Source organism: Lepidochelys kempii, chromosome 9 (genome assembly GCF_965140265.1).
Source record: "Lepidochelys kempii isolate rLepKem1 chromosome 9, rLepKem1.hap2, whole genome shotgun sequence".
Lineage (NCBI taxonomy): Eukaryota > Metazoa > Chordata > Testudines > Cheloniidae > Lepidochelys > Lepidochelys kempii.
The window spans coordinates 56,327,225-56,342,720 of NC_133264.1; the positions used below are offsets into that span (position 1 = coordinate 56,327,225).

Here is a 15,496-nt window from a genome sequence, read left to right on the forward strand (position 1 = left end):
ACTCATCACTCTGTGGGTTATATTGTATGCGGCTCCCGGCCCATGCAACTCTTCTGACTTCAGTGGGTTACATGTGGTGTAAATCAATTCAGCATCAGCCCCCGTGTGCATGCGTCAATACGTTCCAAGATCCATGCCTTACCGGGACAAATTGCTATCTCCTGGGGTGAGAAGGAAATTATTTTGTCCGATTCTTCAGTCCCAGGCTTCCCCATCAATTGGATCCAACCTGATCTGGAAGGACCTCTCATTCATGGTATGCAAGGGGAAGTGGGGCATGTCATAGATTTATCATAAATAGAGCCCGACCCTGGTGGAACTGACCCATCTGAATTATCAGTCACCTTGAGCAAGGTGAATCATAGATGGGGTCAGTTCCACCAGGATCTGTCTCTATTCATGATAAATCTAGGGCTGAGGAAAATTAATAGCAATGCTTTTTTCTTGCATTTTTCGTTTCAGGTACTTATTCTGCTCTGCAAGTACAACCACCATCCCCAACATGTACATGCACACACAGCTATTCTAATAGGATGCTCTTGCAAAGAAACTGAAAACTCTGCCATGTCATGTCATGGTTTTATGATCTGGGCTATCATCCACTTAACTAGCAAGGGCATTAGTGTGGTGCTGTTGGTACCAATTTATAGATGAGTGTGCACATAGATGGCTGTTAGCTAATGCAGAATTGTTGACCATCTCTCTGAAACAAAGGCTGGAAAGCACTTCTTGCAACGTTTCCATGATTGCCTTTTGAAATTCACTGGTTTTCATCAAGTTCTGCAGTCAGTGACCACTCAAGCGTTCCTTGATGAAGAAACTCAGGGAGCAGTGTATGAAAGGTCACAATCCAGGAGACCTTGACTCTGGCTGCGATCTGCTTTGGGAGTGACTTTTTCTGGCCTTTCTGTAATGTCTTGCTATGTTTCCTCTTTCAGCGGATGAAGAAGCCCCGGATTATGGTTCGGGAGTACGGCAGTCAGGGACAGCCAAAATATCCTTTGATGATCAGCACTTTGAGAAGGTACAGTATGGCAGCCAGCCCCAGGTGAGAATATCTTTCTGTGAACTTAGCTTGCTGGGGAGCGTATTGTTTCCTGTTATTATTCATATCCTGATAACAGTCCATTCCTAATATTTTATCCTATTGGTCTCAGACTGCAGAAGAATGGGAGTGCCCTAGATATGATGCACTTTGAGATGGGAGAGGGAGTGATGACCACATCCCTCGTGGGCCTGAATGTTGGCCTCAGCCACACCAGTACAAACATTGTGACTGCAGTGGCCTGCTAGCAGAGTGGCGTGGGCACTACCCTTGCTGAATGGAACTGGAGCCTCTGGTTCATTTCACGCAGGCCAGTGAACAGCTGCTAGATGACAGTCACTCAGTACAGACCTAGGTCAGGTTTGAACAATGTCGTAGCAGCCAAAGGCTCCCTCTCTCATAACGGATCCCCTGGGCCGCTTGACCCTGTCCCTTCGGCCAATCTGTGCGCCATATGTTAACTCTGAGGCTTCACATGTTGCGGTCACAGAACTGGTGCCATTACTGTGGTAGGGGAGATAAAAGCTGCGGCCTCTCATGCCTGGCTGGGTGTCTGCCACGCAATACAGAAGGGAAGGCACACCAGGCAAGAGACGGAAAGGCTGCTCATGGCCGTTAGCAAGGTGAGCGTGCCATCAGGACCACGGCCTCCCTACACACACGGCCTCCCTGTTCCATTTCCTCTTGTGCCTGGCAGTTCCAGTCTGAGGCCTGTCCCATGCCGGGGATGTCTCGTTCGGGGACCTCGCAGGAGGAACTGCGGATTGTTGAAGGCCAGGGGCAGATAACTGACATCGGACCTTCTGCAGATGAAGTCAACAACAACACCTGTGCAGGTGAAAGGCTTGTTTTAGTCCAGGGGGAAGTGGCTTTGGGCGGGAGCTGTGTACCTAATAGGAAGCAAAAGAATGTTTCACTGCTCACTGGATTGCAAAGGGCCAGAGCCTCAGCTGGGTGTGAACTGCCAGCTCCATTGAAATCAGTGCTTGTGTTGGTGTGTGGCATGCTGGACGTTCACTAGGTCTTGACAGATGCTGTCTGGAGTTTTTCTAATGTCTCTCCTCCTTCCGCAGTGACTCCAGATGATCTCCTCCTGAACAATCCAGAGAAAGTTGCTCTAGATGAGCCATTGGAAGCAGTTCTGGACCATCTGACGCTGGGCAGCATCTTCACCTTCCGAGTGACTGTTCTGCAGGCCTCCAGCATCTCTGCAGAATATGCAGATATCTTCTGCCAGTTTAAGTGAGATGTCCTCAGATCCCTCTGCACTGCTGGCATTTGTTCCCTCTTCCTGTCACTCTGCCTTTGCCTCAATCAGAAGGCTGCACTCCCCAAGGAGCGTCATGAACAGATAGCAGGGGCATGCAACCGCCCTGCCCTTGCTAGATTCCTAAATGAAATGGGATCTCGGCTACATGGCAGGGGGTCTCTGGGCAGCCCTGAGATGGAACAGGGCAAGCGCCTCGACCTAAATTGGCCACACTGTCCTCTTCGCTTCTGAATTTTTGTCCATTGCCTCATGAAAGAGGGAAAGAACCGAGAGAGAGGCACGCAGTGCAGAATGAGTCTGTTCATTCACATGGGGACTGATCCAAAGCCTGCTAAAGTTAGTAGACGTCTTTCCATGGACGGCAGTGTGCGGTGGATCAGGCCCATGGAGAGCTGGCTTTCTGTAGCAGCCAATCTAAACTTATAGAGTGCAGCCCCCTGGGGGGAGGGGAAATGAGTCATGTTCATTCAGACCTGGGGTAGTCTACGCTGGCTCCCACCTCACTCTGTCATTCTCATTTCACCCTGCTGACCACACAGCCGCTGTAACAATCTTCCCCCCTTCGCAGCTTTATCCATCGTCACGATGAGGCCTTTTCAACGGAGCCCTTGAAGAACACAGGACGAGGGCCACCTCTAGGGTTCTATCATGTCCAGAACGTTAGTATCACTGCCCAGGCTGTTTTCTCTCTGCCCCGTGATATTCAGGGTCTGCCCAGAGCATAGAAACCTTCTAATCCAGTACTCCCCAAACTTTTTCTGTTGCACCCCTCCTTACCCATAAGGGAGTCTGTCCATGTCCTGCTGGGGCCCAGGGACTGCGGCCGAGAGTAGAGCCGCAACCAGGACTGGGGCCAGGGCTGGGGCCAGGGCCAGGAGTGGAGCTGCAGCTGGGGCTGAAGGTGGGAATGGAGTGGAGCTGGATGCAGGGTTGGACTGGGTGGCACTTCCTCCTTGCCCCCGTGGAGCCTGACTCGGGCCCTGCCATGCCCCCGTGAATGTTCCTTCATGCCCCCCTCATGAATTAACGGGTTGTCACATATGTCACACTTGAACAGCAGCTGGCAACAAATACATTGATTGTATTTTGGTGGGGGAAGAAACCATGCGTGTGTCCTTCTGACTGTCACGGGCACTTCTTCAGCTACCCAGTGAGCAGCACAGCCTTGCCTGTGTTCATGGTTCTCCGTCACAAACACCAACAGTCCGTTTCTGGCCCACCATGTGCCCCTGTAGTCCTCTGTTTCCAAACAGGACAGGACACAGCACAGGTACGCAGTGGGAGGAGCACACAGCTACTCTCCTCCACCCAGGCCCCCTGCCCTCCCCCAAGCTCCCCCTTTTACTTCCTGGTCCTCCCAATTGTATATCCTCCCAGTAACTAAGCCAGTTACCTGTTAGCCCAGCACTGCCCCCCAAGTGTCAGTAGTCTCCACCAGTAACAGGTTGGTAGGCTCCAATTACACCTGCAGCCTTCAGTGACCAGTGTGCTACAGCCAGCTCTCTGTCACACACCCCTTGCTGAACTTTCCCAGGGTAGGTTTTTGTCAGCAAGTTAAGTCTCTTCTAGACAAGAGGGTGTCTGTGTGAGAGGAGAATGGCAGAGAAACCAGAGAGTGCTACAAAGAAAACAAACAAAAGACTCTCTTCAGGGGAGGGATAGCTCAGTAGTTTGAGCATTGGCCTGCTAAACTCAGGGTTGTGAGTTTAATCCTTGAGGGGCCCATTTAGGGATCTGGGGCAAAAACTGGGGATTGGTCCTGCTTTGAGCAGGGAGTTGGACTAGATGACCTCCTGAGGTCCCTTCCAACCCTGATATTCTAAGGAGCCCAAACTTTCTAGACCCTTGTGTCTAACTTGCCATGCCCCTGAACAATCATCTCTCTCTGAAGCAGCACAGGGCCTCAGGCTAACAGCAGGCTAGCTCCGGCCTAAGACCAGGTCATTAGGGGTTGTTATCCTTCCCCCTTCTCTTCCCTGTGTCCACGCTCACATGACCACAAACACTGTCACAGCCTGGGACTGGCTTAAAGGTGAAGCCTGGAAAACCAGCTCCAGAGAGAAGAATAAAGGCCATTGTTAAGGTTCCTTCAGTCCTGCTGGTGAAGGTCATGGCTCCTATTCCTGCTCTTCATATTTATTTTGACATTATTAGCCTCTCCTTCAAGGACCTGGTATAGAAAAGCTGTAGAGCTCTGTAGTAAGCCCTGGCAATATGGGTCCAGATTTTTCTGATGCTAAATGTCTCTGTGAGAAGCCTCAAGGCCTATCTCACCATTTTGCTCTGGAAGACAAACCACTCCCATGCAGAAATATTCACCCCTCCTCCTCCTCCTGCATAGATCAAAGGGCTGCCTTAGTTTTGGGAAAAATAAACCAGCAGCATTATGCCATCATTGTGTAAGTATGACATAAGCAAAAACCCATCAGAGGGGTGAGCTGAGCCTGTTTCCTTGGAGAAATACCATTTACTGGTAAGCAAAGTATTGTGTCTTAGTTGCTGGTCTGTTTGATGTCTGACCTAATAAGGCTCTGATCCATCACATGTGTAACCTTAAGAGTGTGAATAATCCAGTGGAAGTCAAATGCTTAAATCCTTTCCTGGATAGGGGCCTAGATGAATGGATTGCTGCTGTATGTCATTTTAAAGTGTTGTTGCTTGTCCCCTGCTCCCCTCTCTCTCAGATTGCAGTGGAGGTGACCAAGTCGTTCATTGAGTACATCAAAAGCCAGCCGATTGTGTTTGAGGTGTTTGGGCATTATCAGCAGCATCCCTTCCCTCCTCTCTGCAAGGACGTGCTCAGGTCAGTGTGTTGTAGGGAAGGGGTAACATCCAGAGGATGGGCTTACCCCTCTTGTTGACTCAGACTTATTTTTTAATTCTGTAACCAGAGCCTCATGTAGGATCTGGACCTAGGATCTGATAAAACCTATCCAAATCAATGGGAATCATTCCATTGGTTTCCTTGGGCTGTGGATCAGGTCTATAAATTCTGTGCAAAGACTCTCTGGTATCTACAGCTTAGCAGTACTGAATTCTTCAGCATCTCGAAGCTTTAACTAAGAATCCAGAGTTTTCCATTCCTCTAACATGTATGAAAATAAAGATGGATCTTCCTAAATTCTTGGCCTCAACATCATGTGGCAGTGGTTTCCACAGTCTAATGAGATGTCGCCTGCAAAAGTATATTGTGACGGTGCAAGGCCAGATGGCTATAGTAAAGTAGTGGGGAACAGGTATGTTAGCCCCAGCCTAAACAAATCCCTGATAACATGGTAACCAAATGGCAGTTGCTCCAGGTTCATCAAGACACCTGGGGCCAATTAACATCCTTCTAGAAAGCAGTGGCAATAGCTAGGTTGATTGGGACACCTGAAGCCAATCAAGGGCTGGCTGGAACTAGTTAAAAGCCTCCCAGTTAGTCAGTGAGGTGTGTGTGTGTCAGGAGCTGTAGGAGGAAGCCATGCTCTTGGAGGAACTAAGCAGTACAAATCTATATCAGGTGCAAGGAAGGAGGCCCTGAGGTAACTGTGAAGGAGATTTTGAGTGAGGGCTGCTGTGGGGAAGTGGCCCAGAGAATTGTACATGTCCTATTTCCAAAAAGTCAGCTACCACAGCTGCTACTAATAGGGTCCCTGGGCTGGATCCCAGAGTAGAGGGTGGGCCTGTCCCTTCCCTGATTAATCACTGAGACTGGGAGACAAGAGAGACTGCAAGGGAGAGTTGCTTCTTCTCACCTCCCTTGCTGACTTATGATGGAGTGGGAGGGATAGCTCAGTGGTTTGAGCATGGGCCTGCTAAACCCAGGGTTGTGAGCTCAATTCTTGAGGGGGCCATTTAGGGATCTGGGGCAAAAATTGGGGATTGGTCCTGCTTTGAGCAGGGGGTTGGACTAGATGACCTCCTGAGGTCCCTTCCAACCCTGATATTCTATGAAAGTGGTTCAGTAAGCTGTGACCCTTGCCTCTAAAGAGAGAAGGGCTACGTGGAGGGTCACAGTGAGCCTCTGAGGCTAGTGAAATCCACCAGGAAACACAGGAGACAAGGACAGAGCTTTGTCACAATATCCTTTTGTTGGTTTTGAGTTTTCTACCTTTCAACTTCATAGAGAGTCCCCTTGTTCCTGTGTTTTGAGGAGGGGAGCTCTGGCTCTACCTTCTCTAAACCAGTCATTTATTTTGCATACGTTCTTTCATCTGAGTCTCTTCTCTCCACAGCCCACTGAGACCATCCCGACGCCACTTCCCCCGGGTCATGCCATTGTCCAAGCCAGGTAGGCCATTGTTTTTCCCCTTCTAAAGCACATTAAGCTTCAGAAGCCACAACTTGGAAGTACATGGAAATTGGGGGAGAATTGGTCATTCCTTGCTGCACTGCTCTGCGATAACACCATGGTCACCTGGTTTTGTTCCCAGTAAGGGTCTGTGTGGTGGGAAATGGTGTTTCAATAACAGGCTATGGGTTCTCATGCTGTTTTGCTTGATGCATTGCATAACGTTCTTAAGATGGCTTCTGTAAATCAAGCCACTCCACTGGGGGGGAAGGAGACCATTCCAGGCTAGCTAGTATTCGTGGTGTATTGGTTCTTTGACATGTCCATGTTGCCAGCCATGGTGTGTAGCTCTACAGAGAAACTGTTCATCTGGGGAACTCCTCAGTGTTGCAGGTGGGGGGAGCTATTTCTGTGGGAATGTTCACTAGAGAACAATCTTGGTGGCGAGATGAACAGGAAGGCCTGATGATGCTAGCCACGTTGCCTTTTGCATTTGCTGCAGAAAGGGGCCCAGATAGCGATGGCTGAGTGTAAAGCGGGGTGCTGGCTGGAGCGGCCCATGGGCCGCACAGTGAGTGATGGCTAGCACAGGCGGTTTGATTTTTTACTGGACCAGGGTTACTGCCTTGCGTTGACTCGGTAGCAGAGAACAGGACCTCAGAAAATCTTGACAGTATCAAGAAATCAGCAGTAGGATAATTCAAAGCGCTCTTAACCTGCCAAGTCTGCTCATTAGGATCTTGTTAGCTCAGAAGCAGGCCTATCCACTGGCATGCTGAGTACCTCCTGCACTCCAGCAATCCTTCCTCATCCCTTTCCCTTCCTGCAGGGATGCCTCCATCCTTTCACTAGCCGTTGTCGTCCATGAAGAGCCATTCCTTGGTGGTCCACTAGCACTATAACCTCATTGTTGAGTATTCCACTTGCTATAGGAAAGGGTTCCTGGACTGACATTAAATTGCCTCCCGTTGGCGTGCGCATCCAGACTGCAGAATACCCATCCCGGGGTGTCTCCACTTCCTCCACTCTTACATCTCCCTGCCTCCTTGTTAGGCAGAGGTGTGCTACAGATCTGTCCTGACAAACATTGATTTGAGTGGGACACCTGTTTAAAGCAGGTTTCAGAGTAACAGCCATGTTAGTCTGTATTCGCAAAAAGAAAAGGAGTACTTGTGGCACCTTAGAGACTAACCAATTTATTTGAGCATAAGCTTTCGTGAGCTACATCATTTTCGTGAATTGCATCCGATGAAGTGAGCTGTAGCTCATGAAAGCTTATGCTCAAATAAATTGGTTAGTTTCTAAGGTGCCACAAGTACTCCTTTTCTGTTTAAAGCAGCGGCTCGGAGAGCTCAGGAGTGGTTAAAGAGGGCTGAAGTGTGCAACATTGGCAAAGCAGACTGCATCCCCTGTCTCCACAATGTCCATTCGCTCCTGCTCTGTGTCTCAACTGTTTTGCTTTGTTTGGGGTTTTCTGTTTGTTTCCCTTCCCTTCACCCTGAAGAGCATGAAAAACCCCTCCAGCTGATAAAATATTTGGTTCCCGATGTGCTAGCCAGCTCACTTCTGGATGCACTCTCTGGGCATGATCTCTCTCTGCTGCTTTGCTCAGCCACCTTGTTCTTGCTGTGAGAGTGGGAGGAGTCCAGCCCTGTGCCCTTCCCCACCCCCCTCCCACCTGTAATGAACTTGCTGTGAGAAAGGCTCTGAAACCTGGTTGGTTCCTGGACACTGCTGTGGAAGATCCCACTGCTACTCGGGTTTCTAGCCATGCCTCCCCTGGGGAATGTGTCCGTGTAATGGCTGGGGGACACCCATAGAGCTCAGTACTGAATGGCATTGCCATGCCTGTTCCCAAAGCAGTACACAGCTTTCTGAGGCTACATGCATTTTGGCATCTGACACCTGAGTCCCAGTGGTTTTCCTCTCAGCCTAGTGTCTTGGTTTGCTGTTGCCTCTGTGTGTCCTGCTTCTCCGTTCTGTGATTTGGGGTCAGGCCTCTGGCTGGAAGTGCCTGAGCGGGGCTGGCCTTTCAGAGGGCAATGCTCAGCCAGAGCATAGCAAAAGCAGCAATCACTTCTTTTGCGTGTGTCTTGTCTCTCATATACACTGTGTGGGCCTGATCCTTTGTACCCTGGCTCCCCACATCGGCCCACTGGCGTCAGTGGGACTACGGACAGGAGTATGCACCACAGTGGGAGTAAGGGTTCACAGAATCTGACTGGGTTCATGTATCAGTGCATGTTCTCCCCTCTTCTCTTGGCATGTTGGGGGTCAGAGGTCAACTCCAGCTGGGGCTAGATCTCGGCTAGCTGCTCTCCTAGACAGTCACTGCCAGTGTCCTGGCTCTGACTGACACTCATCTCCTGAGTGGTGCAGTGAGTCCAGCTCATACTTCAGCAGCTTCTTCTTTCCTGTTTTGTAAGTCTTATTTTCTGCCCGCTGTAGTGCCAGCGACGAAGCTGAGCACCCTGGCGCGTCCCAGCGCCGGGCCCTGCCAGTGCAAATACGATCTGATGGTCTTCTTTGAGATCTGCGAGCTGGAGGCCAATGGCGAGTAAGTACCGTCCCCTCCTGAGGGCTGACCAGGGAACCAGAATGTCCCACTGTCGGGGGACCCCATCCTGGAGAGCTGTAGGGGGAATCCTACCCTGGGGAGCTCACCTGTCAGGGAAGGTCTAGACAACACTTAGTCCTGCCATGAGTGCAGGGGACTGGACTATATGACCTCTCGAGGTCCCTTCCAGTCCTGTGATTCTATGCCAAACCACAGTGTCACCGTTTGAGATGTCTCTTGCAAAATGGAACGAGTTTCTCCCCAAAGGACAGCGTGGTCCAGAGAGCTATGGGAATTGTGCTTATGTAGCTGCCTCATGTAGAACAATGAGAAAAGGAAATCAGCCAGTAATAAAATTGCCTTCCTCCCCACCCCATCAGCCAGCCACCTGGTTGATTTAATTACAGCTCTTCCAGATGAAAGGTCTACTGTATGTGGGAGCAGCTGCCCCAGTGCCAGGTGCAGGGCACATGTAGGGGGCCCTGCATGACCAGCAGCAGGCTTTGAATTGCTTGGTAGCTGTAGGAAGAGCCTGGGGAGAATCTTTCCAAAGCACACTCATTAATGAGCCTATGTGCAGCTAAGGGAACTTACAGGGGCATTCAGAACTTCCACTGCGGAAGGAGCATGGGCCTCCCAATGCATTCCAGGCAGGATTTGCCGGTGAAAGATTGACAAGATGTTGGGAGTCGGGGCAATAAGTGATGCAAAAAAAATAGCCTGCCACAAGTAAACAAATGAGGGACATGGGAGTACGCTAGTGTGCAGCTGGGGAGCGTGGGACAAATGCAGCAGAAAAGCATTTGCAAACAAACCACAGTTCCTTGGGCTAGTGCTTGCAATGGCTTGGCACTCGTCTAGACTCTCACCTCCAGCCTAGAGTTCTCATTTGAAGGAGTTCTTTATTCCCTGGCTGTTTGGTGTCACACTGATGGTGAAGACATCTCACATCTGCCCTGCTCCCACAGCCACCTCTTTCTGGGATTCACACAAGAGATTCGGTGACAGTGGTTCATCGATAATGTGCAGATAGGGCTGCTTTTAGATGACCCATGCAGGGGGCAGACAAAACACCATGAAACTTGGGAGAGCAGTCACATGGCGCCAAAGGGAATTCTCACAGGGATCCACTGGAAAACAAACCACAGGTTTAAAAAAAATGTTGGCACAAATTATTGGTCGGGCAATTGGGCATAACAATTAAATGTCTAAAATCACAGCCTGGTTGTGGGTAATTTGCAACTGGGACCAAGGGGCAAAACTCAGCCAATAAAGGATTCAAGCACCTCTGAGTCTGGGCGTTCTAACGGCTCCACTGATGATCAAAGACATCCAGTCACCTGCTGCTGCTTCTGAGAGAAAGTCTGTTTGCTCCTTGCATGGCCTCTGTGGAGTCTGGGCCTGTGTCTGGTCTCCAGTGTGCTGGGATGGGCTCAGGACATTGGTATGCCCTTTTGCCAGCTGAAGGGCTGAGTCTAAATCTCTTCCAGTGATCAGAACCCTCCCTGCATGGCACTGGCAACACAAATGGGAATCAGAAAAGGGGGGGTGTGTGTGTGTGGAGGGCCCTAGGGTCCTGTGATGTGCACCTGTGTGAGCCCTTGTGCCCTGGTGGGTGCATGTGTAAGATCTCCAGGGACCTGTGGGGTGCGTGTAAGGGATCCCCAGGCCCTGGGGGGTACATTTGTCAGATCCCACGTGTCCTGTGGGGTGCCTGTGTCAAATTCCCCAGACCTCGGGCGGGGAGGCAAGTGTGAGATCCCCCGGGACCTTGTGGGGGGATGCGAGTGTGAGATCCCCTGGGACCTCGGACATGCATGTTCAAGATCCCCCAGGCCCTGTGGGATGTGTGGGTGAGATCCCCCGGGCCTTGGAGGGTACGTGGATGAGATCCTCCAGGATCTGTTGGGTGCATGGGTGGGATCCACTGGGCTCTGAGTGGGACATGTGTGAGATCCCCCTGAACCTCAGGGGATGCGAGTGTGAGTTAGGTCCTGCTTTGAGCAGGGGGTTGGACTAGATGACCTCCTGACATCCTTTCCAACCCTGATATTCTATGATCCCCCGGGCCTTGTTGCGTGCCTGTGTGACATCCCCTGGGCCTTGAGGGGTGCATCGGTGAGAACCCCCGGGCCCTGGGGGGTGCATGTGTGAGATCCATTGGGCTTTGAGAAGGACATGTGTGAGATCGCCCAGGACCTGTGGGTGCTTGTGTGATTCCTCAGGACCTTGGGAGATGCGAGTGCATGTTTGAGATTGGGTTCCAAAGACGATGGATCTAGACTGTTCTCAGTGGTACCAGATGACAGAACAAGGAGTAATGGTCTCAAGTTGCAGTGTGGGAGGTTTAGGTTGGATATTAGGAAAAAAAATTTTCACTAGGAGGGTGGTGAAGCACTGGAATGGGTTAGCTAGGGAGGTGGTGGAATCTCCTTCCTTAGAGGTTTTTAAGGTCAGGCTTGAAAAAGCCCTGGCTGGGATGATTTAGTTGGGGATTGGTACTGCTTGAACAGGGGGTTGGACTAGATGACCTCCTGAGGTCTCTTCCAACCCTGATATTCTGTGATTACCCCCGGGCCTTGCAGGGTGCGTGTGTGAGAACCACCAGGCCTTGGGGGGTGCATCGGTGAGAACCCCCAGGACCTGGGGGGAGCAAGTATGAGATCCCCTGGGGGAGGGGGAGGTGTGTGAGATTCCCCCTGGACCTCAGGGGATGCAAGCGTGAGATCCCCCGGGCCCTGGAGTGTGTGTTTGTGAGATCCCATGGGACCTGGGGGGAACATGTGTGAGACCCCCGGGACTTGGGGAGTAAGAACATAAGAAAATAAGAATGGCCATACTGGGTCAGACCAAAGGTCCATCCAGCCCAGTAACCTGTCTACCAACAGTGGCCAATGCCAGAGGGAGTGAACCTAACAGGTAATGATCAAGTGATCTCTCTCCTGCCATCCATCTCCACCCTCTGACAAACAGAGGCTAGGGACACCATTCCTTACCCATCTTGGCTCATAAACTTAACCTCCGTGAATTTATCCAGTTCTCTTTTAAACCCTATTATGGTCCTAGCCTTCACAATCTCCTCAAGCAAGGAGTTCCACAGGTTGACTGTGCGCTGAGTGAAGAATTTCCTTTTATTTGTTTTAAACCTGCTACCCATTAATTTCATTTGGTGGCCCCTAGTTCTTATATTATGGGAACAAGTAAATAACACTTCCTTGTTCACTTTCTCCACACTACTCATGATTTTATATACCTCTATCATATCCCCCCTTAGTCTTCTCTTTTTCAGGCTGAAAAGTCCTAGCCTCTTTAATCTCTCCTCATATGGAACCCGTTCCAAACCCCTAAACATTTTAGTTGCCCTTTTCTGAACCTTTTCTAATGCCAGTATATCTTTTTTGAGATGAGGGGACCACATTTGTACGCAGTATTCAAGATGTGGACATGCCATGGATTTATGTAAGGGCAATAAGATATCCTCCATCTTATTCTCTATCCCTTTTTAAACGATTCCTAACATCCCATTTGCTTTTTTGACTGCCGCTGCACACTGCGTGGACATCTTCAGAGAACTATCCACAATGACTCCAAGATCTTTCTCCTGATTAGTTATAGCTAAATTAGCCCCCATCATGTTGTATGTATAGCTGGGGTTATTTTTTCCAATGTGCATTACTTTACATTTATCCACATTAAATTTCATTTGCCATTTTGTTGCCCAATCACTTAGTTTTGTGAGATCTTTTTGAAGTTCTTCACAGTCTGCTTTGGTCTTAACTATCTTAAGCAAAAAGAACAGGAGTACTTGTGGCACCTTAGAGACTAACAAATTTATTTGAGCATAAGCTTTTATGTGCTACAGCTCACTTCATCGGTTGCATAGAATGGAACATATAATAAGAAGATATATATACATACAGAGAGGGTGGAAGTTGCCATACAAACTGTAAGAGGCTAATTAATTAAGATGAGCTATTATCAGCAGGAGAAAAAAACTTTTGTAGTGATAATCAAGATGGCCCATTTAGACAGTCAACAAGAAGGTATGAGGATACTTAACATGGGGAAATAGATTCAATATGTGTAATGACCCAGCCACTCCCAGTCTCTGTTCAAACCCAGGTTAATGGTATCTAGTTTGCATATTAATTCAAACTCAGCAGTTTCTCGTTGGAGTCTGTTTTTGAAGCTTTTCTGTTGCAAACGTGCCACCTTTAAGTCTGTTACTGAGTGGCCAGAGAAGTTGAAGTGTTCTCCTACCGGTTTTTGAATGTTCTGAGTCCTGATGTCAGATTTGTGTCCATTTATTCTTTTGCATAGAGAGTGTCCGGTTTGGCCAATGATTTAAAGGACAGGTTACAAACTATAGTTAATAGTTCTGCAATTTCACATTTGAGTTCTTTCAGAACACTTGGGTGACTGCCATCTGGTCCCGGTGACTTGTTACTATTAAGTTTCTCAATTAATTCCAAAACCTCCTCTAGTGACACTTCAATCTGTGACAATTCCTCAGATTTGTCACCTATAAAAGATGGCTCAGGTTTGAGACTCTCCCTAACATCCTCAGCCGTGAAGACTGAAGCAAAGAATTCATTTAGTTTCTCTGCGATGACTTTATCGTCTTTAAGTGCTCCTTTTGTATCTCGATTATCTAGGGGCCCCACTGGTTGTTTAGCAGGCTTCCTGCTTCTGATGTACTTAAAAAACATTTTGTTATTACCTTTTGAGTTTTTGGTTAGCTGTCCTTCAAACAGTATGTGTGTGAGATCCCCCTGGACCGTGGGGTGGTGGGGTGAGATCATTCGGGCCCTGACATGGGGAGGAGCACCTCCATCTCCCATCACATCTCACTGATCTTCCCTTTTTCAGTTACATTCCTGCTGTCGTTGATCACCGTGGAGGGATGCCGTGCCATGGAACCTTTCTGCTCCACCAGGTATGGTCTTTGCCCTGCTCCTTGTCCCTGCGCCGCCCCACTGGCCCATCTTCCTAGTCCCCATAACAACTGGGTGTTGGGCTGTTGGTTTTAACCACTGCCCTTTTCTCTCTGGCATGGTGCTGGCAGGGAATCCAGAGGAGGATCACTGTGACGTTAGTGCATGAAAACAGCAGCCTTGTCCGCTGGAAAGAAGTGCGAGAGCTGGTTGTGGGTAAGCAGAGTTGCTGGTTGGCAGGGTCTGAGGAGACGCCTCACTCCTGCGTCCTCACGCCTGTGCACTCCCTCCCGTTCCCTTCTCTCCCATAATCTCTTCTCCCTCATACTTTATCCAGGCTCCCGCTCCTCCTATTCTGTCAGGCCTGTTGTGGGAAATAATGCAGATGATCGCTGGGGGCCAGCTGGCACCCCCTTTACTCATGCTCAGCAGCACATCACTAAGCAAGGCGCCCCCTCCTTGAGTACCAGGCTACCCCCAGGAGCCAAGGCTGAGCTGCCAGGCCCTTACCGCTGCAGCAGGGGTCCCGGGGCAGATCCTCAGCTGCTGTCAATGGTCAGAGTTCCATTTACTTCAACGGAAATTGCCACCAGCTGAGGCAGTGCCCCCATTGTTCTTACCAGCATCCTGGATTAGACTAGGGGACCTCTGCTAGCTCTTTGAGCCCCCATTTGGGGAAGCGGGGCTCTCTCAGTGCCTGCTCTCTACCCAGGGCATAGTGGAGGAGAAGGGCAAGGAGCTTCTCTCATTTCATAGCCCATGTAAAGGCCAGACTGTGCTTTGGGGAGCTCAGGACTGGCTCCATCCATGTGTCCTTACGGGTAGGGGAGGGGACAAGACGGAAGGACATGCCTCTCCCTCTCCGTGGCCTTCAGATGCTACTGGCCTTTGGGGCTGGCCAGCCATGTGGAAGGGAGTGAGGCAGACCTACAGAGGGGTGTGGTAGCAGGCATACAGATCTCCTCCTAGTGGTTCCCCTGGGGATGAGCTTGGGCAATCTGGTCTCTAGTTCTAGCAGGAGGGGATGGATATAGAGCCTGTCCCAAGGGGCTGAAAGAGGATATGATGCTGACATTAAGCATCTTCCCCTGAGTCTCACTTTTACCATTTACCCTGCTATGCAGCTTAGAACAGTGAACTGTCCCCATTGAGCTGTGCCCCACCCCCAGCTGCCCATCCTCCAAACGGTGTGTTTTGATGTGTGTTGGCAGGTCGGATCCGAAACACCCCAGAAGGGGACGAGTCTCTCATCGACCCCAACATCTTGTCTCTGAACATCCTGTCGTCTGGATACATCCACCCTTCCCAGGATGATCGGTGGGTCTGGCCTGGCCTTGCCGTCTCTTCATTTTGCCCTGCTGTCCTGTGGTGCTAGGCAATGTCTGGTCCAGTTAGGTTGGCAAGGGCTGTCTCTGTT

At 50.0% G+C, this 15,496-nt stretch overlaps 1 protein-coding gene across 16 annotated transcripts in view; it reads left to right on the plus strand.

Moving 5' to 3' along the window:
• Window positions 1–15,496, plus strand: part of KIF1A (kinesin family member 1A) — a 222,334-nt gene that overhangs the window by 166,806 nt on the left and 40,032 nt on the right. For 9 of the 16 annotated variants that reach the window (XM_073360490.1, XM_073360491.1, XM_073360496.1 and 6 more), the window contains 10 exons: window positions 939–1,048; window positions 1,743–1,881; window positions 2,119–2,287; window positions 2,884–2,974; window positions 5,000–5,118; window positions 6,533–6,588; window positions 9,037–9,145; window positions 14,015–14,081; window positions 14,211–14,295; window positions 15,291–15,396. In XM_073360490.1, coding sequence (XP_073216591.1) covers window positions 939–1,048; window positions 1,743–1,881; window positions 2,119–2,287; window positions 2,884–2,974; window positions 5,000–5,118; window positions 6,533–6,588; window positions 9,037–9,145; window positions 14,015–14,081; window positions 14,211–14,295; window positions 15,291–15,396 — 1,051 coding nt within the window. The remainder of the gene's footprint in view (window positions 1–938; window positions 1,049–1,742; window positions 1,882–2,118; window positions 2,288–2,883; window positions 2,975–4,999; window positions 5,119–6,532; window positions 6,589–9,036; window positions 9,146–14,014; window positions 14,082–14,210; window positions 14,296–15,290; window positions 15,397–15,496) is intronic. The other 7 variants (XM_073360493.1, XM_073360498.1, XM_073360500.1 and 4 more) reach the window with 1 other exon arrangement.